Raw genomic sequence first — 26,157 nt, forward strand, 5'->3', positions numbered from 1 at the left:
ACAAGCAATATTACTTTGAGAAGTACAGTAATTTCACGACTATAAGGCGCACCCTTTTGACTAAAATTCTGGCCCGAATCCAGAAGTGCGCCTTATAGTCCAGTGTGCCTTATATAACGTACAAAGTTCGGAAATTCGCCACCCTGGAAGTGCGAGTTGCGAGGGGAAGTGGACCTGCAGCTGCGCGGGGCTGTGAGGGGGAGTGGCCCTGCGGCGCCTCGGCTGCCAGGTGCAGGGGGGCCCCGGGGACCTGTGGGACTGCGGCAACAGGGTGGAGGCGGGGCCTCAGTCAGCAACCGTGCAGGGGGTGCCAGAGGCGGATCCTCGCTGCCAAAAAAAGGTGTGCCTTATAGTCCGTTGCGCCTTATGGTCGTGAAATTACTGTACATCAGTGAGTAATCATCTGAACAGCTTTTATCTAAGATACAACTTTTTCTTTCTCTTTCCATCCATCAATGGTTTATACTTATCCTGGAAGCTTGATTAAACTGACTACTGCTCCCACAGTCAGCCTTAACTTCTGTGGCACCAAGAGTTGGCCCTAAAATCTAATAGGAGTCTGTAGCTTAAACAGTTGTGTGTACTGTGATTTGATTAACTGTAGTAAAAGGAACACAGAACAGAGAATTCAGGGCTTATCAGAGAAATAAGATCATTTCCCATTATTCTGAAGTTGGTGCAAAAATATCCTTGATAAAACTCCACTGAATGAAGCACAATTACATAAGAAATCATTTTGATATATGCTTTGACTAAAAGTCAAAGTTTTCAACAGCATGGAAATTCTTTTTAGTGGACTTTCAATAATAGCTTTAATTCACCTATGAATGTTTTTACTCTACCTGGAGCCAAATGGGAACTGTCACCTGGTGGTCCTTTGCTTTGGGGTTTAAATCATTGATGTGACTCTAATCATAAACCTCAAAATATCTTTGAAGACAGCATCACTCAAGATATTTTACACATTACAGAACAGTTCTCAAGAAAAAAGATTACTTTTTCAGTACTATACTGAAAAGTCACCTGTCAAATGAACAAGCTGCGTGAACAACTTTGATTTTGTGGACTACTCTCTCCAGTTACAACTTAACTCCATATTCTTTCTATAAATTCAAGAAAATTCTCTTTGTAAATAGGTTTTTCCCAAAATGAAAAGTTTTGAACAAGCTCTGATTATAACACATATTTGTGTCAAATTGCATCACACTAATAACATCATCTGTATCACCTGTCTTATGTATTCATATGCCTTGGCTTTTATTTTTAAGCGTAAGAAGGCAACTCATATGCTAAAATAACATGAACATGAAATATCTTTGTTAAAGCTCACTGTTCCATGAGCTGGCAAGAAAACATATCAATGAGTGACATGTCAGGAGACATAGGTATAGTTTAGAACGAAAATTAACATACTTGCTTCTATTTGTCAGATTGACTTTATATAAGGTTCTTGTAAAACAGAACTTATACTTATCCTGCCCCCTTGTAAAAAGTGTCATCCATCAATATTAAAAAGAAAGGCAAGAAAGCTCTTATTTACCCTACCCTCTAGGCCGAGTTCTTATCCTCAGATGAACTTTATTTTTTGACCAGCTCACTAATTATTATTGAAATCATTGACCCTTCTAAATAAGCACATAAGCGTTTGAGTTGGTAGCAACAGCAAGACCAGCCTTAATTGGTCCACTTACATAAAACTTCTAAATATAAGTTTCTGGCATATCTTTTCTTATTATTACAGGAAAATAAGGTAAAACAGAGTGAGATTCCAGCTGATTTGCACAGAAATCTGTGCCAATGTGTTTTCTGCTGCTCTTCAAAGCAGGGGTGGAGATGGACAGATATTGTTGTATGCAATTCAGGATTCCAAAGTAGCCAGTAAATCACATATTATCTAGGGGGTGAATAATGAAGTGGCATTGGGCCATTTTTTAAAATGGTTTGTAAGATAAAATCCACAATTAGGAAAAGTATATATAAAAAAAAGAAAGAGACAGGTTGTTAGAGTACCTTCTTTCTCAGTCCCATTCCTTTAGTTATTTCTGATCCAGCAGGGTACTAAAATATGCCTGTGAACCAGCAAGATAGACTCAGCATCACTCCAATATTTTATGTGGTCTCAGTTGGTGGTATCAGAATTTAAATTAGAAATCCCAACTGAACAATGATTATCTAGACTCTGAAGTTGATAGAAAAAAACCAAAAATCAGAAAAAAACCAAACCCAGCTACAGTCTTTCCCAGGAGCAATTGCCCTTTCTGGCAGGAAGGGGTAAAAATAGAGGCAGCTCATTAATATGGCTTGGCAGTGCTTAATGGCAGCTGGTCTGAAGAGTTAGATCAGTGGGTCTTTCCAGCAGTACTCCCGGACCGCTGCCAGCAGGTGTTGCTGTGTTCAACAAAATGAAAAGGAGTGCGAGGGGGATGGGGAGAAAAATATTTATAAAGAGAGAAATAGGTGTGAAGAAAAATTAGTCACCGAGTAAAGCTTTCATTAGGCCTTTGGTAAAGCTATACACAAACTCCCCGAGGCAATAAGGAGCATGCTCTGAAATGAATAATGCTTTTCACTTCTCCTAAACTCCTTTCAGAAGTTATCCTGCGCTATAAATCACATACATGCTTGCTGGGCTTCACTCGGTAGCTTTCTCGTTTTGTCACAGACCACACACTTTCTCCCTGGGAATCCTCTGCCCCTCCGCCGCGGTGGGAGAAACTCTGTCCCAGCGGGGTGGTGCTGCCCCAGGAGGGGGATGACGGTCACAGCCGGCGCTGCACCGCTCTGACTAGAAGAAGACAGCTCCGTTACTCCCCGGGCAAGTTTTCTATTCTCCGTAAAACCAACGCAATGTAAGGTCTCTTGCTGAGAACATGTCTGCTGCCAAATTGCAACAGGCACTGCAGTACCAGTATGCAACTAATTTCAAAGAGTTTTAGGATGTCAGTTAAAACCAAACTCACCCTGGTCCTGAGAAAAACAAGATTGTAAGGTAGAAAAGTCATTTGGCAAAGCTTGGGTTTAGGATCCTCTCTAAAAAAAGAGTCCTGTGACTAACTAGGTATATACATGTTCCTTATCTGGCTCTTCAAGGAAGAGTCTCACTGTCTCTGAAGAAAAAAAAAAAAAGGAGAGGCAAAAAAAGCAAAAAAAGGGGGAAAAAAAAGAAAGAAAGGGGAAAAAAAAAAGTGCTGTTCTTTGCAACAACTGGAACTACCAAACTCATTGCAGAAAAGCTACTGCAACCTGTTTCACTTATTATATGCGTATTAAAAATGGGAAACAAAACAACCTATCTGGTCATATGTTTCCCATTAACTTCTGATTTTTTTCTCATTCTACCAAAGCTGTTGTGTGTATACAGCACACTCACCAGTTGGGATCAACGCTGCTATAAGGACTCCCTGGTATCACTGTAAATTGAAAGTTTGAAATCTTTCTTTGCTCCAGATCAGCCATATTCCAAGACAGATTAAAGTTACATTACCAACAGGACATAAAAATATAATTATAAGTACGAATCAGACCAAAAAAAAAAAAAAAAATCTGAGGGATGGGGATTTTCTGGTAATCAGTGGGTGTTATGAATGAGTAAAGACTGCATGATCATGGCATTTGTCATAAACGGTACCACATAAAGCCAGTTATTATATGTGTTTAAGAAAGGAGATGGATTTTGGATTTACTTTTGCCCTTTTATGTATTATTTCTGTACTGCCTAATTGGCACAGTTATTTCTGATTTTTTTAATGTTAATTAAAAGGAAAATTGCTTTTTATTTTATTCACAAGTGTTAATACCACACTTGCAAAAAATGTGACCTGTCATTCACTGTAATTTATTTTTAGATGTCTAAACAGTTTTTAATAGTGTGATGCAATCTGCACGTCAAGGAGCCAGGAGACTTGGACAGGAGCAAAATGATTCATTTTTTAAAGAGCTTTAAAGGGATCCCTAATTTAAACAGAAGGACATATTTATTCAGATATTGAATTTTAAAAAAAAATTATCCAAAGCAAAAGGATTCTTATTCAAATGCATTTTCCTAAATTTGAAAAGAATCCAAATTTGTAGAAAGATTATCTGGTATATCCATAAGAAGAAGAAAATAATTTGAAAGTAGTAATTAACTAGCTGGCAAATACTGTATTTGAACTAGAACAGTTTTATCTACATCTAATATTATCTATATCTATCTATGCAATACAACAAGTTAGAGTGTATCTTCCTGACTCATAATGTTTGCTTTGTCTGATTTTAAGTTCTAGTCTTTAAATGGATATAGAAATCACCTCTATGAGTTGATCCATGATATTTTGTCATGCTAGAGAATTAGGAGTTTCCATTAGATAATTACCAGAAGTATGCCTCATACAGGAAAAACAGTCAATTGCTGATGTAACAGGATTAACCAATCCAGCACAGTGATCCAGCCCACTTTTGAAAGACATTATATGTGAGTGTACACGAGAAGTATAAAGCTTCACATTAGGAGTACCACAAAGAGGAACTTCAGCAGTTCTTAAAGCACAATACAGCAGTCTCCTTCTGAGAGTCAGGACTAGAGAGGTAAAACTTTCATTCAGTTTTTTTCCTTTAAAACTGAAACTTTTAATTCCTGTGCATGCTGTTGCGTACCCTTAGGGTTATTTTGAATGAATGCATATACAGAACTTTGCAGCTCAGGTAATTTGTAGAAAGAGACTGAACCACCATTACTGTATGTATTCAAACACATTTCTGTATGTGTTTTTGTACATATATGTATATACATGTAAGTACAAATAAACCATGTATCAGCAGTATTGGACAACTTGCTTTTAGAAAACAGTTGTTTTAAGAAAGTTATGCTTTAACATTAAAACTGTCATCATCATGACATGCAAGTAAAATATGCTGTACCTCTATGCAATAGAGATTGTATGCGATAACTGTACCTGTAGAATATGGCAACATATACCCCACAGCAAGAACCCAGACATACTTATCTGTATTTTATTTTGATTTATGCCTCTCCCTTACTTTTCCTCAGACACTGTTAGGAGAGGTGTTATATTAGAACTATATATAACTCCTTTAATTATGTCATCTGTTAGTACATCTAATCATGAATGCATATTTCATCTGAAATTATTTTTTCATCCAATTAAACTTTTAGTTCTATTTCAAGCTGACTTTCAGACTTCATATAATTACAACAGACTTTGGGCTGTTCACAAGATCCAAGAAAATTCGATGTATTATAGTGAGGTTTGTGTTACAAAGATGTGTTTATAAGAATGGCTGCAGGGTTTATAATGCTGACAGACCTGTAAGTGTAACAGTATATAACAGTATAGCAACTGAGGTCAGTAAAACACAGATGAGGGGGTATTGTGGATGCCTTATAACAGTAAAAGACTTATAGAAGATCTTAATTGAAAAAGACTAGCAATATATAACATTTGTAAGACTTTGGTTGATTGTTCAATTACTTCTGTATGTTTCATTTACTCTACCTATAATTCCTTGCCTGTCTCTTAGCCCATGTGCCTGTAGTCATCTCATGGAAATTAGAGACCTTTCAATGCTTTTATTTATAAATTACTCCTTTCCACTGTGAAATACAATGGTTGACAGTAATATACTGAGAGTGGAATATTTGCTGGGTAGGAAGCAAGCCCATTTGAGAAGATAGAGGTGTGTGAGAGCGAGAATGAAAGGAATGAATAAAAGAGGGTAAAGGCTAAAAAAAAGAAGCTGACCTAAGAAAATATGTACAAGATAATACCTGAAAGGGAAGAATCTCAAAAGTTATAGCTGTATCTGTCATTTTTCCATTACCAAATCAAATGTAAGCGAATTTGGAAACTTCAACTTTGCTGGGTAAAGAACAGAATGGAGAGGATACAGAATGTAAAGGCAACCTGAAGCCATGGCAGTGGCACAGGGAATGCCTTTTCACTGCAGAGTAAAGCCCTCCTGGGCATAAACTGACAAGGGGCTACCAACACTGGTTGAAACTCCTGTTTCTTGTAGTGCTTTAGATTTCTTTAAATTTCCAATGTCTTATTCTAACATTATGATTGTTCTCTGTGATTTAAATGACTGAAGTAATAAGTGTCTTCTAATAACAATGGGCCAAATGTAGAAGATCTTACTCAGCCTTCACTCAGATGGAATTATTATTGGCATCGATGAGGGATTTGCCTGAGTCAGAAGCAAATATGATTTGGCCAGATGACATGTAACACTTTTCGCATTTAAACCATTTTTCAGGCATTGCTTGATTAACCCCAAACCTAAATATATCTACCCAAGAATTTCCAGGCACAGACTAACATTGAAGTAGGGACATTATATGGCACTACCATGGCATGTCACATATATGTACAAACTCCTGCTTAGGCTTTCAGTGCTGACTGTATATTGCAGCTGGGGAGTGTATAATGTATTATAGAGCCCTCCAAACAACACTGCTATTTTGTGCCTGTCAGACCTCTTGCCAGTGCTGATAACCCCCAGCATTAGAAGTGAGCAGAAAAGATTTTTTTTCTTCTATTTCAGGCAGAATAATGTTCTGTTCAAAATATTCAGAGCCCCTGCCCTCATTCCCATCTCATTCACAAGCTATTTAACATCTCCTGCTATCCCTAAAAATACCAGGCAAGACCAAGAGCAAGGTGCTCATTAAAGATTTCACTCTTTTAATTCAATCATGTTTCCTCTGTTTAGTTATGCCAGTGATACTGTTGAAGGAATAAAACAAACAAAACAAAACAAAAAGGAAAAAAGGGGGGAAATGACAGCTGGCGGGGGGGGGGGGGGTCAAACAGAGAGGAAAAAATAAAGGAAAAAAAATAGGAGTAAATTTACAGGAATGAGAAGATATTTTAGAAAGGGGGGAGGGAAGGAACTACGAGTAGTGATATTTGAAGAGAGGTGTGTGTTAGGGGAGCAATGAGCATAAGGAAGCCAGCCTGCCTGTTCCTCCCCCTTCCTAATCATAGCCTTTACTCACAGACAAAACTCCCTCCCTCTCTCATTCACTCACTCACTTTAGGCCAATCCGTCCTCTCTCTCTCTCTCCCTCTCTCTGTGTCTCTCTCCTACTCTGAGACAGAGTCAGAACTCTTCTCCCTGACAGCCACAAACATCTACAGCACTTATTGCATTCAGAGAGGGAACCTGCAAACAAAACTTCACAGAAAACTTTTGGTTCTTGTTCCAGAGAATTTGCTGAAGAGAAGGAAAAACAAACAAACAAACTAACTAACTAAACCAGCCCCCAAAAAAACTGTTCGTGAAGGGGGAGGAAAAGCAGGGCCTTTTAAAAAGGGAATCACAACAACTTTTGCTGCCAGGATGCCTTTGCTTTGGAAGAGAGGATTTCTGTTGGTGCTTTGCTGGATTATAGTGAGGAGTTCCCCAACCCCAGGATCCGAGGGGCACAGTTCAGTCACTGACTGTCCATCATGTGCCCTTGCCACGCTCTCAAAGGATGTGCCCAGCTCACAGCCTGAGATGGTGGAAGCAGTAAAGAAGCACATACTGAACATGTTGCACTTGAGGGACAGACCTAATATTACCCAGCCAGTGCCCAAGGCAGCACTTTTAAATGCCATCAAAAAACTCCACGTGGGAAAGGTGGGAGAGGATGGTTATGTGGAAATAGAGGATGATGTTGGAAGAAGAGCCGAAATGAATGAAGTTGTGGAGCAAACCTCAGAAATCATCACTTTTGCAGAATCAGGTGAGTGCTTGAAAAACAAAACTGTAAAATATCCTTTGTGCCCAAACTGAAAAATATCCTTTGTGCCAAAAGTGCAATTAACTTATTTTCTTCTCCTCAGCAATAATGTTTTCTGAAAGGTTGTAGGATGAGACTTGGGGGAAGGGAGAAGGAAGAATGGGATGGGGGGGTAGGAGTCTGCAGGAATTTGATTTTTCTGACTTGGTCTTGGCTACAGATTACACTTGCTAAGCACAGTCAGTCACACAGGGAGGAAGCTCTCTGACCAATCTTGAACATAAAGTCAGGCTGCAGCAGGGTCTTCCAAACTCTACCTGTAAATCCAAAGTAGTTGCAGTAAAGGGCTGGATTGCAGAGTTGATGGTGAAAAAAAAAAAAAGGCTGTAGCCTTTTGGGGAGTTTATCAAGACAGAAAGTGAACTATTAACTACTTCAGAAATAGCCCTTTCATGTAAAAATTTTAGTGGAAGTTATAAAATCAGAGGAAGCAGCTTAAAGTTTTAGAAATGAGAGAGCTTTTTTGTAGTTTTTTCCCTCTTTTATTTTACTTTTTTTTTTAATTTAACACAGCATCTTCGGCAATAAAGAGTTGCAGGGACTGTCAGATGACTTCAATAGAATTGGACAAGTTACTGTAGCTGATCCAATTTGTAATGCAGACTTCTGCATACTGGAAAAAAGATTCTGCTCCTAAAACACTCCTGCCAAAAAATGCAACCTTGGTAGGGTGTATTTTGAACTCTTTCACAGTTCTTTTTCCCCTAACTCTTAGGCAGCAAGAGCTCAGAATATATATATTTAGTAAGCAAAGTCTTAAGGCTCACATAAACTGCCCAAAGGAAACAGCTCTAAAATTGTACTTTGCTTTCTTGTTCCTACATGAATAGGACCAGAACCCATTTTAATTCAACGTATATGTATCTGCACATACTTCTGTTAGTGTAATGGGTATGCTAATGCATGCATCAATAGCAGTTACTTGTAGTAAGTCTATCATCTAACTAACATCAACTTTTTATGATGCTGTCTAGCCAAAGCATTTTTCCTGTTGCCAAGATGGTTTTAAAAGAATGTCATTGTTTTGTTTGGTACAGCATATGGTAGGCAAAGTATGCAAAGGAACTCTAAGCATTTTTGTTTAAAAGTTTGCTGCAGCAATATAAACAATTGAGACAACACTCAGAGTTTCCAGTCCTGAAAACCTGTTGACTCAGATGTTCTGATTGCAGGGTAGCCATGCACAAGAAGTGTGCATGCTTTTAAGTGCAGACATTCCTGCTGGCTGTCTGATTTCCAACTGTACAAGGAGTCCTAGCCTTCGGAGTCCTTGTCAATATACACATTAACAGTTCTTTCAGCATGAGAGCTCAGGCATTTCAGCTTTTCCATCCCCTCCACTTCAAAAAGCAGGGAGAAGGTGTCAGTGCCAGCGGTCATTAGAATCAGGGGTAGCTCAACATTAGCTTAGAAATGAATTTATAAAAGCAAGGAAACCTCTAAGCTATCTATGAGTCGTATTCCCCACTTGGTTTTCAGCAGCTTGCTCTTAGCACAGTGGAACACATATGGCATGAACAGTGGTTTCTCTTCACTGTGTGCATCGCAATAATTTGTAAACACATTATTGTCTCTCCTGAGCTCTGACACAAAGGAATTTAGAATTTGATATATGCCTACTCTGTACAATACCCTCCAACGGTGGCTCTTGAAGCCATTGGCTCTTGGGGTCACGTGAGCAGCAAAAACCATGCCATTGCCCACACACTGGCCAATCATCCTGCCACCGATCCCCGCCACCAGCCACCAGCACTGACACGTCACTCAGCTTGATTTACATAGCCTTGTCTACTGCTGCTAGGCAAGTCACTTGAAGAGAACTTATGCTATGGAGCTGCAGGACAGGAGCATCCACTGTGTTCTCATGCCTTCTCTTCCCTGCCACAGTTCTCTTCCTTTGTACTAAAACAATCCTGGAAGCCTAGGCAGGAGGGCTGCTTTGTACATTTTTTCCACACCTGCTACCTTTCCATGCCTTTTTGATTTGGAGCAAGGGAGGGACAATTAGCAACCTAAAAACCAAGCTCTGAATTGGGCTTATAACGGAAATGATAAATCCACTCTGTGGAGTAATTTCAGATTACTGAAGCGTATTCTTCCTCTACAGCCACTCATATCTGGTGACTTGCTAACATCAGAGGATCTGCCAGGTTTTACAGGTGCCAATGCTGCATCAGCTCAAGTAACTCTCTGTACTTGAGATCCTGTCCTCCTGTGCACTGGCTGTTTTACCTGTCAAACATTAAGCCAGTGTTTTTCCTGTAAAGGAAAGTGAGGCAAAAAACCAAAGGCAAGTGACATGTCATATAGGAAGTTTGAGTCAAAAAGGAAGGAATATAATATAGCCACAGGGACAGTCTCCACTTTTCATTCTGTGGGAACTGGGAATAGAATGAAGTTTAAACACCAGGTAGGAGAATAATCATGTTCTGCTCTCAGTCAGGTTAATGCACTTCCTACTTTTAACATCAAACTCACTCAGCCTCGATAGAGGGCAATAAGAAATCAATGAACATGAATGAAAACATCTCATATTGTACCAAATAAATGTATATAAAAAGCAAAATAAGACTTTAGGCTTCTTGTTTCTTTGAGTATGGTTTGACATAAACCAACCTTTCCCCATGCCTCTCAGATGCTACATTTACTACTTGCTTTTATTAAAAGGTAGTATTTTCATCTTTCATCAGCCATATTCTCAAACACACAAAGAAATTGAGTGAATGAACAAACAGCACCCTGTGCATGCAGCTCCGGCTCGACACTGCTCTTTTCTAAAACAGACCAAAATTCAAACAAGCACAGACTTCAGACAATTAGAGGGGAAATAAATGAGGTACACTTGTCTGAAGCACAGGTGTAGTTATGTCCAGGAAATCAGCAAAATAGTTGGCAGATAGTTTTCACAGCTAACAAATCCAGACAGATCTCTGCAAAACTAATGACTGTGAGTATTGGGCAAAAGTTACAAATGCACCCTACTGTCCTTTGGCACTTTTACAAGTAAAACATGAAAATTACTTTCTACTTGCATATCAAACTAAGATTACTAACCTCGATTAGTTCTGCTGCAAGATTAGCTGTGCTAGAGTTCTGTATGTTACTTCAAAGTCCTAAAAATAGTTTTTTGAGGAGAGAGGTCATATAATTTTGTGACAAATTGATCCAACAGGTTCAATAATAGAGATACTCAATACTTATAAATATGATTTGCTACTAACTCGTTCATTATTTTAAGTAGACAGCTTATTAGGCAGATCTGGGATTTTGCCAACTGGCAACTAAACTACCAATGAAATGGGTTGCCCTGAGAAGGTGATAGGAATTACTGGATGGAAACACTAAAATCTAAAGGTTTATCACCAGGAGAAATTTCAGGATAAAAAGTAGAGAAGTCTGCCGGCTATTTAGAGCACTTTTACTGTTTTGTACCACTTCATACAGAGTTCAAGGTGAACTGACTTGATCATGTAATGTCCACTTTCATGTGTAGAGGGGTAAGTGTATGTACGTATTCATGTCTTTTCCCAGAAGATACATACCCTATACAACCAAGCTGCCATTTCAGGAGGAAAAAAGAACCAAAGGATGTGTTGCTCATGTATTTTGAATAATTTCAACAAATTTCTTCCGAAAAGAACTGTATTTAAGGTTACAAGTATTCATGCTGAATAAAGAACGGCCACGAGAGGGCACACTCCAAAGGCTTTTGGCTCTACACGAGGTAACCTTCCTGCAAACTCTTTATTTTACCTAATTGGATTCTGAATCCCGGAGATCTTTATGCTTATCTGTAGCTGCTCTAAGTGGGACTCGTCTCTCTCTTCTAGTTTATTTAAAAGGCAGGGATTCACTGCAGTGAAAAACTGCAAGGAAAATAATGCAGGAAGAGTAGAGGGGATAAAAGAAACTGATGGATGCTAGCAGTGCTGGAAATCTAGAGACATCAGAAATTATAAATATTATTTTTTTACAAGATACTGAGGAATGTGACCATGAATCATCTTCTGAGATGATTTGCTCAGACCCTTTTATTTTAATGCAGGCTCCTCGGCTTTTAGAAAACAAGCCTATTTTCCCTAGTTGGTTTTCCTTTTTTTTTCCCCCTTGGCATATCAAATCAAAGATTTCAAGTTTAGCAAATGAAAGCAAGTTACTTCCAGAAGAGAAAAAGAGGAAAGCCATTCTGTATTCATCTGTTTCACTGTATTAAAATGTGAGAATTCGGCGGGGGGGGGGGGGGGGGGGGGGTGGTGTGCACTGATTGGTTTAAAGAACAGTCTGAGAAAGCAGAGATGAATCTAGGAAGGTAGGAACCAGTTTAGAAAATATACCAGAAAGACAAAAAGTATTGTATGTATCCATCTCTGTGTAGCCAGTCCCACAGCTTTGTGTGCTAGCAGGGAATATCTGAATATGTATTTGCCTGTATGTGTGTATAAGCACACATATGTCCTTACATACAGTTATGCCAGGGCAGACATGCTCGTGTACCTGTGCCTGTACCCATGCCATTCCTGCAGACAAGAATGTGTATTCATGTGTTTTTCTCTGTGTAGGATATATCTACCTTGCATGCACGTAAATGATTCATGCTGAGGAGTTGTTACATCTCTATCTATATATAGAGATATGCCTATGAGAAGACAATCTCATTTAATGCAACAGAGCTTTGCAATGTTGATTTAGGATTGAAGTTTAGTTTACTGGAAGTAACTGCTAGTTCTGTTACTCATTTCAGTGGGCTTGGAATTTGAGCCTTAGTGCACAGAAATTAAATATTTTAATGAAAACAGACATGCAGCCTCTGATCCACTTAATTTTAAAAATCACAGCAAATTATTACAAGTGTGCACAAAAAAAATTGCCCTTTCAAAAAAACAGTTGAAGACTGGGGATTGTTTTTACCTTGGAATATTTTACTGGTGCAAATGACCCTAAACTTTGCTTGAGCTATTTTAGATGTAAATGAAGAAATCAAGTTAAAAAAAAAAAGAACAACTTCTACCAAACAAACACCTTTTTTGTTTCTAAATATTTAAAGCCATGTGGGGGAAGGGCTTTCAATTTGGAAAGAACTCAAAGCTGTGGATGTAAAGTGCTTTTCTCCTAACAAAATAGCAGAGGAGAGTCAAGGTTCACCAGAACTGAATTATTTCACATTCTGAATGACCTTGTCAATGCCTCTTTGGGTTAACTTTTGAAGAAAAAATATTTAAATAGAAGCAGTTGCTGCTGCTTCCTCCCTGCCTCCATGAATGCTTGGGGATAGTTCTTTTTCCTGATTTTATTTTTCAGTTTATTTTTCTTGTACAACAAAATCACCCTTTTCTGTCATCTAATGGTAGTTGAGCATAAAGATAAGGTATTAATTGTGTCATAATTTCTCCTCTCACTGTAAGAGGCAAGAGTAAGGGAGCAGGAATGAAAGTATGCAACCTGGATGACCAGTCACATATACCAGATAATGAATAATCAGAATAAATTGTTTGCCAGTGATCCATAGGCTGAAATGTATTCACAGAAATGGCCACTGTCTAACTGTGGCAATAGGGCATTTGTAATCATCAGTCTGCCTAGGGGATAATTACCAGACGATAACACTAAATTCTCTGAATAAATTCTATGCTGCAGAGAATTCATCTAACTCCAGTGGTCACTCATTAGTAAACATTTTGAGCAATTATCTCTCAATAACTATGCTCTTCTCTTCACTCTCTTTAGAACAACCTTTCTAGTAACCTATTTTTTTTTCTGTCTCCTGGGGAACGGAAATGAGAAGTGAAGGGAAGGATGCTTTTGAATGTAATTACAGATTGGCACTCAGTACAAATTCCCCCAAATCTAAACATAGGCAGTAGTAAAGTTAGCAACTAAAAAAGGAAAAAAAAAGCTCTCTTTGTATGGAAAAACAGTTCACTTAGACTATAATGTAAAAATGTTTCAAAATTAAGCACCGATGAAGCATAGAAATTTAAAGCGACAGCACCTTCTTACACACTGAGCATTTTTCAAAGGAAAATAAATCCTGTGTATTAAGATAAATTAAGAATAAGCCACATTATAGTTTCACAAAGGTTAATCACTTTCATTATGAAAGAAAAAGCCTTAATAATTTAACTGCATATACTTAAGACAAACCTAAATATTTTCACATTTTACTCAAAAGAAGATACTCAACCCCACCTAGTATATTGAACTAACAGGGCTTGATCTTAAATCCTACTACAAATTGCAAATAACAGAACTTCAGCTGCATAGTTAAAGCCAACCACACTGTTGGAAGAATCCTTAGCCTCAGAGGAAGAGCACACTGGACCTGCAGATTCCTGCTGGAGCACAGCATGAGCTTCTTCATGCAGGGCTGCACCTCCAGTCCTCCTGTGCATGGGCCCTCAAAGGTTCTGCCAATCTCTCCATGGACTCCTGTGCCACACCTGTCACCCAAGTGCTGCTTGGGAGTAGATGCTGACCACAGAGTCCTGTGCAAGCCCTGGCCAGCCCTTCCAGAGGTGGAGAGAAAGGCACCTAAAAAGGTGCATGAGCACTAGTGAAGAGAAAAACAGATATGAGAAAACTCCCATGTTATACACACTGCTACGCTTTCTTTCCATTCAGTAACTCCTTCCATTAAACCTTTTACCATATATGCACTACTTCTTAGAGCTTGTATTTTTAACCACTTCTCACATCATTTGCTGGTGTCACTCGCCCTGCTGGACTGCTCCTTTGGCATCACAGTCCTCATTCTGGAAGGGACTTTGCTCAGCAGTAAAGCAGAGAGGTGGCCTCTCCAAAGTTTTGGGAAAGAGGAAAGCAGAAAAGCAAACAAAAGGACCCCAAAGTAATCCCTTGTCTCCTTTTTCAGCTACCTTCTGCTATGACAACAATCCAGGCTGTTGACATTGCTGTTTATATGAGCATGGGAGTGATGAAGGCATTATCATTGTTGGGCTGTAGGTCTTTCCTCAGCAGTCAGACAGGAGGAGCAGGATGATTACAAATGGAAAACGACCCTCACAAATCAGCTGTGGCAAATGCAAAGGAAGGACAAAAGGGTAAACAAAATGCAATTATGGAAGTGATACCACCCCCAAATTTCAGGAATCTCCCTTTTACCTTCAGGTTTGATGAACAGTATATATTTCCGAAGCTTTGATCCTGACCATTAATTCAGACCTAAAAGAAATGCTAAATCTCTAGGAAATATCTGGAGAAAATTAAATATAGAATTTTTTATTAATTTTTTTTTGTCTCAGAACACTTGAAGAATTTATTTTATTGTAGCACTGAACCTTTTGGAAACAAAGATAAAGTGAATGTATGATCATAATAAGCCAGATTCTAGAGTTGCAATTTGGTTTTAGCACAGGCCAAACTCTGATTTCAAAATGAGTTTGTCTGAGAACAGTGACCTCTTAAAAACTGCAGGATTCATACCATTTGTGCTGTGTGATTGTAACAAACTAGTTGTGAATGTGGAGAGAATTCAGAAAAGCTTCGTTTTTTCCTAATGTGAAAGCATGCTTTTTATCCTCAACCTTGCACCATTCCCAGTCTCCTTCTAAAAAGACCTATGAAAGGGAAAGTGTTTTTAAATTGCTATAAAACCTTTTATTAGCTATGCAGGTTTAAGGATTTTGTTTCATTCAGAAATATCAGGCTCATATAAGCTTCCTGCATCTTTTTTCTTTAGAATCTTAATCCACCATTTGTTTCTGAAAATGTAGCTAACCACATCCAGAGAGGCTGTTATTGTAGCTAACAACATACAAGGAGGCTGTTATCCCTGTCTAAGGACATGTCTTAGGCTACCTTGCTCAAGCTCACTTCCTTTAAGTAAAGAAAAAGCAAGTACTTACATGCTTTCACCATACTGTTCAAATATTTTTAGTAATGAGGAAGAATTCTACTTCCACACATAGAAAAGAAATCTTCCACACACATTTGAAAAGATATTTAAGAGGGTTCTTTAGGTCCTGTTTCATTCATGTAATATTTGTCAAAAAAAGTGCTTGCATCACTATACTTCTGGCCATTGCAAAAGGTAATATGAATATTTACTGTTGCAGATACATCACTTGGTAACTATTTTCAACTCCTACTAGCATGGAAATAGCAGAATGTGAAATACCATGTGCTAGCACTTAACAGCATTAGGTTATTCTGTAATGCAGGGCTGCCTGGCTTTTCAGATTAGATAGGTCATAGAGCTTCTTCCACTGTTGAGCCAGGTCTGCACACCCTACCTGCTTTCTCTAGAGCAGATGACCAGACCAGGTTTTTTGTCCATGTCCAGCACAGCTGATCTTCTCATGAACCCAGCACAGTTGATCTGCTCATGCACAGATCCCTGCCACTTCCAGAACTGCTGTCCGTGCCCAGTTTGGTTTCTCAAGAATACAAAATAAGTATGGCAATTCCCAGCAATTCATGCTGATTCCACACACAAGGCTGTGAGCTCTGGGGAAAGAGAGCAGCTGAGAAGAGGCTGCTGGTGTCAGAAGACCTTCTGCAGTTTGATCTAAACCACCTTTTTTTTTTTTTACCGAGGTTTGCTTGGTTAGAGGCAGAAAGCAGAATGGGTTGAATGGAGAGTCATGGTTGGCAGCAACCCACCCTTGACACAACCCCTGCCCTCAGGTTCCCTTGGTGTCCAGGTCCTCCTCAGAAAGGATTTATCAGGACTGGAAAGGGATAACCTAAGGTTAGAAGCTTGCTTTAGAGAATAGAGTAAGGGGGAATAAAGTCAGAGGCTGGCTGGTTCTCACAGCTGGTAAGTATCCATTCTCATAGAGAACCCTCTATAACATCCCTGTGTACAAGGCAAACCAGCCTTTTGGACCAGGTTCCTTTGGACTGGAGGGACAGCATTGTACAACTCCTCATGCTCTGAAACTGAGTCAGGAGTTAGATTGGTGTCTATCACCTGACCTCTGCTCCAACACAGCTGGAAGCTTTGACATGGTTTGGTTACCAGAATGGAAAAAAAAACCAGCATTAGCCATTCAGTCATTATTAAATTAATAAATTAAAAAATAGTAGAAAAAGAGTAATTTCATCATGCCTCACTGGTACTGGTCAGCAGCCTCTGTCTTTTTTATGGCCTACTTCCTTTTCCAAAGCACAATCTTGTTGGTTCATATAGCTCCCTGAGAAATTAATGTAACTCAATTTGGAGGCTGGCATCAACCGTCCGTGAGAAGCAGTTAACACAAACCATGTGTTTCTATATCTCAGTGACAGTTAAAGTCTACAATTTCACACTCTCACTTAGAGGGAAAACAAAAACAAAACACCGTGTCCTTTGGACACTGTAATTCAGAAATGTCTCTCTCTTTGACCTTGGAATGCCACGAGGGACAGCTGAATGTGTCAGTGCTAGTACTTCACAGAGAAGAAAAGCAACAGGTAGCTCAAGGGACAGCACAGCTTGCCTACAAACTTCAGAGATCAGCAACTCTTGAATTTACAAGTGAAAACAATGTAGATGTCTCTTAGGATTTTGCTCCAGTCCTGTCTCACTGGAGAATGGGTGAACAGGGGAATGGTCAGGGAACCCGTACTCGTGAATTCAATTGCAGTAGGAAGCAAGGAGATGAGCCTTGCTACAATGAGGGCAATTATTTCTCTGTGTGTCCAACTACTTCTGTTTTAATCATCACTTTTTGTTTTAAGGGTGCAAAGGTGTTTTTGGGATTCACTGACAAGAAGAATTGCTGCACAGAAAATTTGGTAAACAACTATGGGTTGCTCAAGAATAATATTAATGACAAATTGATAATTATGAATACTGTTTGTTTCTCACTAAGGCCAGGTATCTGTGCACTGCAAATCTGTCACCCCAGTCCATCCTGGCCTCCATGCTGAGAGGGAACAAAAGACATCATCAGGGCTTTTTTCTTTGTCAAGAAAATAGAAAAGTACCTCTCTTGAAAAAATAATATCATCACCACCCCCCAGCTAATTTATTCTCTCTTAACTTCTTCATGCTCTAGTGATCAAATCATTAAACAGCCCTCATTATTCATTCCAACTTCTGCCAGGGATATGAGCTCTGTATCCGAGAAACACCTCCTCACCATCACAATCATCATAATGACATCTCAGCAAGTTGATACAATTATGCCAGAGAACCGTCCCCATAATTATACAGTTCTTTAACTCATTTCTCAGTGTATTCACCATTACTATAATCACAGCAAGTACAGTGTGTTAAATTAAGAACAGGATCTACAGCTAACATCTAACAGGATGAAAAATCTGACTGCTGCAATTCTTCAATTCTTTAAAATATAATTCTGCAAACTTCTTAAAGCCGAGGTTTATATTTTAGCATGTGGTTTTTTTTGAAACAATAGATATTTAGAATTCATTTGAAGATGCAAATGAAGGATGTATTTTTATGGAGGGAGAAAGCGTAAACCTCTTTCCCACATAATTTTCAAATTATTGTAAAGAATTGGCAGCACTGGACCTCATTCCCATACAGATATTAGGTGTAGACTTTTATGCATGTGGTATATATGGACTGCCATCATAAAGCCTTTTTGTCTTTCAACTAACAGTGATCACAAAGACATCTTAAGCAAATGAACCCTTGGCAGCCACTGATGCTGTTTGCCATGAGAAGCTTTACATTAATGACTATGTCATTACTATGAAAAATGCTCTAGTTAAAATATGCTGGAAAACAGGCAAATATATACTTTTCTAAAAAGAGAATGTTTACAAAATACAAACTGAGGAGGGGGTGAAGGAAGGTTAGAACAGAAGATCTATAAAAATGTAAAGAACCAAATAGAAAACCTAGGGCACTTCATGCCTGTGGAAAAAGTAACAGAAGTCTCTTTAACACAATGCAAGCAGACATACTAACAAGTTCTTCCTATCTATTTCCATTTACCAAATCAGGCACAGCCAAGAAAATGTTGCACTTTGAGATTTCCAAGGAAGGCAGTGAATTATCGGTGGTGGAGCATGCTGAAGTGTGGCTCTTCCTGAAGGTCTCCAAGACCAACCGGAGCAGGACAAAAGTTACCATCCGCCTGTTTCAACAGCAACGGCAGCCAAAAGGCAATTATGAAGGAGCAGAGGATGCAGAGGATGGGGGTCTGAAAGGCGAAAAGAGTGAGACTTTGATTTCAGAAAAGGCAGTGGACACCCGTAAGAGCACTTGGCACATCTTCCCTGTCTCCAGCAGTGTCCAGAGACTCCTGGACCAAGGCAAGAGCTCTTTGGATGTGCGAATTGCCTGTGACCTGTGTCAAGAGACAGGAGCCAACCTGGTGCTACTGGGTAAGAAGAAGAAAAAGGAAGAAGAAGGGGAAGGGAAAGAAAAGGAAGCTGGAGAATTCACAGGAGAAGAGGAGAAGGAACAATCACATCGGCCCTTCTTGATGATGCTTGCCCGGCACTCAGAGGATCGCCAGCACAGACGGCGGAGACGAGGCCTAGAGTGTGATGGCAAAGTCAATATCTGCTGCAAGAAGCAATTCTTTGTCAGCTTCAAGGACATAGGATGGAGTGACTGGATCATTGCTCCTACAGGTTATCATGCCAACTACTGTGAAGGAGAGTGTCCCAGCCATATAGCAGGCACATCTGGTTCATCATTATCTTTCCACTCCACTGTCATCAACCACTACCGTATGCGGGGCCATAGCCCCTTTGCCAACCTGAAATCATGTTGTGTGCCCACCAAGCTCCGGCCTATGTCCATGCTCTACTACGATGATGGCCAGAACATCATTAAGAAAGACATACAGAATATGATTGTGGAGGAGTGTGGCTGTTCATAGATGCTGATGTGCACAAGACCCTTGTTAAGAAGAAAATATATCAAAAGCCCAAGAAGAGGAAAGACATGGTATAATCTTTTTTGAGTGAAACAATAATCAGAAATATAAGCAAAAAACAGAAGAGAGCAAGAAAAGAGAGAGAGAGGGAAAAAAAAAAAAAAGACTTAAGGAGGACCAGAAAAGGCTTCAAGACTTCAGCTATGAAAAAAGAAGAAAATGTCATGAAGCTGGGCTTGAATAAGATAGGTCTGAATGGTGGTATGGTTGGTATGGGTTGGGGATTTCCCCTTCCTTTCAGTATGCTCCTTATCTTGTTACATAGTATACTAAATATTAGTTACTACTAGGGGAAGGAAGTTCCGTTCCCTCCCTTAGTTACCCATCAGGTCAAGCCATGGTAGCAGCTCACCTAACCTGCAGAAATTTGGACAAAGTCCAAAAGGTCAATGAAAAGCCATGTGTATGATCACTACAGTCACTGGCGCTTCCCCCCCCACATTTATAGAGCAACTGAGTAGGTGTGTAGTGTTTGTGTTTGTATATTTATGGCTATGTATACATCTCTCTATACATACAGACACAATACACATACATATACTTAACATTCATCAAGGGTCAATAGTGTGCAGGTGTGTACACCTTCATCTTCTGCACTACATTTGCGAAAATAAAAAAGAAGAAAAAAGGAAAAAAGAAAAATGAAGAAAAAGAAACAAAACAGAAAAATTAATGAAAGAATAAAAGTTACGTTCTGTAAAGGTGCTTACAATGTTAGAACTATGCAACCTAGATGGTTTGAAACTGTTTACCTGCAAGAGAAAGAAAAAAAACAAAACAGAAAGACTTTTTCTTACAAATGGAAGTAACTTGTTTTAAAAAAAAATCTTCAGTGAGAGATACTTGAAAGGAACATGTTTGTCCAGTTACTGGAGTCAAACATTTCTATATTTTGTAAAAAAAATTTTTAATCGTTTACTATTTGCACTACAATGGTGTCTGACCTGTCTAATCCTTATTTAAAAATATTTGCAAGGGAGGGTGGTTGGGTGTGGGAGGGGTTGAGAGCTGCACTTATTGTGAGCTATACAAGAACTGCTACAGCACACAAAATAACTATTTTTATTATTATAATAATTATTATTATTTTGTACCTTAAAATGAATAGACACATACACCAAAGACATTCGTGCAAGCCTCTGCAAAGTCTGTTTGTGGTTGGAACCATTCACCTGTAATGAGTTAGGATTTGAATTAAGTGTCAGTGGGTTGATTACATTCAGGCTAGAATATCTGTTAACCAGTTAAATTCAAATAGTGCCCTCAACAGAAAATTGTCGTTTGAAATAAATCCAGACAATTCCTGGGATTTGGATCCAAGGTGCTTGGGTCCAAGGTCCATCTGAGCATAATCATATTGTTTTGTATGTACAAGACTAAACTTGGCCCTGATGCACAGCAAATGTGCATTGTAGGGAAACAACTTTGTCCAAGGGATATACATATATATGTATATATTTCTGTATGTATATATGTATGCATACACAAGGTATAAGCACTTCTGGCTTCATTTTACTGTTCTTAAAACAATGAATGTTTGTGTGCAAAGCACAGTATGTTAAAAGATTTCTTGTTTCTTACTGCCAAGTGGGAGGCTACGTGTTCAAAATGGTATTTGTGCAAGAGAAATCTAAAGTGCTAGTATACACTTAAAAAGTGTTGATGTAAAATTGCAAGCAGCCTTGGGCCCTGTCCACCATTGCTCCTGCAAGCATAAAGAAAATGGCAGTCGGGGTTGGATTTCTGTTTGGAATACAGTCTTTGCTGAAATACTGGCTTTCTCAACCACCACCCTCTAGCATGACAACTCTTAATGGGTTTGCGCGTTACCTGTAAGACCTAATTTTCAGTGTCAACACCTAACCTGAAGGGTCCAACCCGTAGGGCATAGGTAGATAGATAGTCATTGTTTTTTAAAAAATTTTAAATGCTGTCATATTTAAAAGAATGTTAAACTTATGTTTATGTTTGGGTGGGGAGAGATGATAAGAGGGAATGGGAGAAACCTTTAGGCCCTGTTTACACTGAGTTTGATAACCCTGAGCCTGAAACTTCAGACTCTCATAGATTTGCTGAACCAAGCCTCGGTTAGCGGCCTTCTGATGGGACAGGCTTCTAAATGCCTTTTCTGGAAAGAAGTACTAACACGGCTCCCCGTCTTGTTGAGAGCACAGTTTGTTAAAAAAAAACCCAAAAAACCAAAAAAAAAACCGAAAAAAAAAAAAAACCAAAAAAAATAAAGAAAAAAGATAGCACAATATAACCCAGTCACACTGGCTAGGGATAGTGTGTTAGCACCTTCATGGCGAGAACCATGTTTGAACAGTGTAATCAGGGCCTTCATTTTTGTCAGCCAAAACTGTTTGTGTGTTCATGTCTGCGTGTGTGTTCTCTGAGTGTGCATATGTATGTGCGCATGGGCGCATGTCTGTATTTGTATGTATCTATAGAGATAAAAAAAGAAAAGGGAAAAAAAAGAAGAAAAAAGAAAGAAAGAAAAAAAATAGCCCTTTCCTCTGTTGAATAGGTATCAACATACATGCATATAGCTAAGTTTTCTATCTAATTTATTTCACAATATTTAGATTGCATAGTACAGCTAATGGGTTATACATTTATGTACTTTTTATACAATGCATTTTTTTACAGACTTGTTTGCAATTTGCAAAAAAAAAAAAGGTTGAAAAAATATAATTGGTTAAACACTAAATTTTTCACTGAAGTGTTCTGTAAAATATCATGGCTTTCTGATTTAAATTATTTGCAGAAGTTTGTTGGGTTTTTTGTGTTTTCTTCCTGGGGAAAGGGAGGGTACCAAATGCTAGTAGGAAAATTACCAGAAAAAAAAAATGCACAACTAATTTATCTTTATAACTTTAAAGAAGTTCCTGGCCCTGCTTATTTGAAGCATGTGGCAGAATTTCTGTTGATTTTTCTAGAAGCACAGCCAGCCTTTGGAGCAGCAGGAGCAGGGACACAGTCTGTGAGAGTTGTTGAGGAAAGTATCACTGGTCTTTGTACTTGGCTTTAAAATTGGATGCCCCAGAACCCTTGTTTATATGATCAGATGTCCCAGAATGGTTACTTATGTCAACAGGCCCTTTGATTTCAACTGGTCTCCTTACAAGATCAGTAAAACTAACACAAGTAAAGTTGTGCCAGGGAGAATCACAGGTTCCTTCTGCTGTGGGCATTGTCAAGGGAGAGAAAGGATTCTGAATGAACAGCACCACAACCAACACTGTTTAATCCAATTATTTGAGTGAGACTGCATCATGGTGGATCTCTGAACACAGTGGTAAGAGAAACAGGTCAGATGGCTCACATTGATAAAAATTATTTTCAACAGTGATTTGTTAGAGAGTATTGGAGACCTGAAATCTCAGAACCTTCCCCTAGATGACAATGGCAAAACTCGCATTGGCTGGTAGCAAAGTAGGTTTAGACTCATGGTTTTTCTGACTAAAGGAGAAAGACAAAAAATAATTCTGATCCTGAATTTGATAGCAGATTTCAGACCAGGGACTAGCCTGAGACAACTTCTAAGTGAGGAAAGAAAATAGGATTTTAGATATTGTGAGCATGTTTCCTGATAGCTACACCAAAAACAGAAGAAAGTTTTCAAATCAAGAAGTAACTGTTTCCAAGCCCTACTTTTTAGCTTTCGATTGTGTGTGTATATAATGGTCACAAATTTTAAAGATTTCTCCCTCCAATCTCTAGAATCAGTCATGGGGTTTTGATTTGCGGTCAGAGTTACTTAAAGTAGAGGGAAATGAAAAACTGTATGATAAAGTAAAACTGTATGATAAAGTAAAATAAGAAATTAGGATGTTAATCAAGACTGAATGATTCCAGCAAAATAGCCCATCCCTGATAATTTGATTGAATTAAATCTGCATGTACTTAAAATAGCATTAGAAATTGTTACCATATTTAAGCAGTTGTTCTAGGGCATGCAGCCTTAAAAATTACTTCTCCTTTCAGGTATGACAGTACAAAAAAAAAGGAAAGGCTCTTAACTGCTAACACATTCCATTCCATATAACCTACTGACTGTTTATATTGAAAATACATTTTCAGTATATACTTAACCACAGAAATGTGTTTAGCACCTCCATAATCTTCTTGCTTGAGAGTTGACCACATTTGGTTGTCTTTCCACATCTCCTGTCACATGCCCACTGGTTACAAAGCCTAAGAAACTGGCATAAGTACATGCTAAGATGTTTCTTTGGGAAAACTGAATGTATTTGTATCCTTTAGATTTAGCAAAAGGAAATGCTTACAGATGCTTGTAATTACTGTGCACTCATATGGTCTAGTGCGCAAGACTGCAGAAACAAATGAAATGGGAGTTTTGTCATTGACTTCAATAGGAAGAGTCTCCTACGAAATCACTGCAAAGTAGGGCTCCATTACATATACCTCTTTTTTCTTTTTAATTTAGTTGAGAATTAAGGTGTCAAGTTCATTTAACAGTGACACCACAAGACAATATAGAGGCTAGCAGCAATATCTCTTAGGTAGAGAAGTTCAGGCATCTGTAAATTCTATGTGCAAAATTAAAAATTGATGGACTATAGTTACTCATGTGGAATTGTGCCTTACTCTGTAAGCAATGCCATTGATTTTCAGAGGGTCTCCTTTCCTAGAAAGTTACCAGTCAGCGTTAATAAATTGAGCAAAATCTGTTTCTGAAGTGTAGGTAGATATGATGGAAATTAATAAGTTCTTTAAGTTAAACCTCATGTCAATAGTGCGCATCAGTATAAAAACCAGATGCTAATCCCTTTCCTTACACTGAAAAAAGCTTTACTCCCCCATATGCTCTCACTGCATTACATGTGGAGTAAAATGTTTTTAGCATGAGTAAATAAAATCATAATTTGATCTTTTGTGAACAACTAGAAGCAAGGTTTTCATGGGCTGAAACAAGCAGCACTTCTGGGTTTTATAGCTATTTATTTTTTGAGAAATAATGAATCTGTTAATTCTCAATGGGTTTCTTTGTATTTAAATACTTTCAAAAACAATACATTGACAATGGGTTGAAGATATATATATATTATCTATATATATGTATATATATCTTCATAATAATATGTATATATAAAATATAATATAATGCAATATGACATAATATATTGTTATATTGCATTTTATTAAATATATATGCATATTATATATGTCTACAGTATATATATACACACAACTATATATATGTATATACATATATATAAATTATGAAAGCCAAGATATTATGAAGCCTATTTTGTTTCTATCATTTTGTGTTTCGTTGTTGATATTATTATTATTATTATTATTATTATTATTGTTATTATTATTATTTTGCATACTACATGCAGTGCTTTAACCAATGTCTGTTTGGCTAATGTAATTAAAGTTGTTAATTTATATGAGTACATTTCAACTATGTCAATGGTTTCTTAATATTTATTGTGTAGAAGGACTGGTATTTTTTTTTATTTACATTATGTTTAAAGAGGTAACAGTTTGATATGTTCTCATTTGTTTATATTAGAAGTTATTTATTTTCACGGCATTCCGTCTGGTATTTTGATATTTGGAAGGCATGCTACCTATACTTTGTACAGTTAGTGGGCAGTATTCAGCAGCTCCCAGTAGATTTTTAGGCCCTATATTGAGTAAAAGACTTATTTGGGCTTTTTATTTTAGATTTTTCCTATTGGTTTGCCAGGACCACTCAGTGCACTTGTTGCCAGACACTCTGCCTGCGTGACCAATTTATTCCTACTGTATTTACCCAGGACAGAGGACCAAAAACACCTCTGGTGTAAGTCCAGTGACTTCAGTGAAGTTATACCAGAGATGTATTTGGCTCACAGAGAAAATGCTTGTGCAAATCAATGCAAAGAAAAGGCAGAAAGAAAGAGTCTTTGCATTTGGAACGGGATTTCAACATGTTAAAAATGTTTGGATCAGCTGTTACTTTATTTTACTTTGTTCTTTTTGTTACTTGCTCTTTCTTATACAACAGCAGCAACAACACAAGTGAAATAAATAAAGGGAGTTTCACCAAGCCTTGTGTAATTGTTCCTTAATATGCCTTCCTTGTTGGGAAATTCACGGGAACTTGGGAAATAATGCCTCTTTGGACTGAACAGTATTATATCTTTCTCTTCAGCATGAATATATAATAGTTGAATAGACATTTGAATTCACGGCCCAACAAGCAATGGAATTTTAGGTTGTTCACTTCTCCTTGTGAAAGATATGGAGTACAAAAGCTAAAGCCAACTGCAACTTCCCTTTGCCTGTAGACTGTTAGGTCTTCAGCTGCTATCACCACAATTGCCTTGAAATAATCCAGAACTTGATGCTCACACAGATAAAGGGGTAATTTTCATTACAGAGAAAAAAAAAAATGGAAACCATCAGTTCACATGAGTTAGTTTATAAATTGATAGATAGATGGAATTATCAGAGGCCTGATTAAAAGCATCTGATTCGTGCTCTGAGTGAGAACTT

General features: G+C 38.2%; 1 protein-coding gene and 1 long non-coding RNA gene across 9 annotated transcripts in view; one reads left to right on the forward strand and one right to left on the reverse strand.

The window, feature by feature from the left end:
• Positions 1–26,157, reverse strand: part of LOC117002412 — a 160,645-nt gene that overhangs the window by 110,350 nt on the left and 24,138 nt on the right. The gene's annotated exons all lie outside the window — the stretch shown is intronic.
• INHBA (inhibin subunit beta A) lies at positions 7,052–23,480 on the forward strand. The gene is made up of 2 exons (XM_033071488.1): positions 7,052–7,729; positions 18,701–23,480. The coding sequence occupies exons 1-2, from the start codon at positions 7,342–7,344 to the stop codon at positions 19,585–19,587; spliced, it is 1,275 nt and encodes a 424-aa protein (XP_032927379.1). The 5' UTR covers positions 7,052–7,341; the 3' UTR covers positions 19,588–23,480.

The sequence above is a fragment of the Catharus ustulatus genome, chromosome 1 (assembly GCF_009819885.2).
Source record: "Catharus ustulatus isolate bCatUst1 chromosome 1, bCatUst1.pri.v2, whole genome shotgun sequence".
In the NCBI taxonomy this organism is placed as follows: domain Eukaryota; kingdom Metazoa; phylum Chordata; class Aves; order Passeriformes; family Turdidae; genus Catharus; species Catharus ustulatus.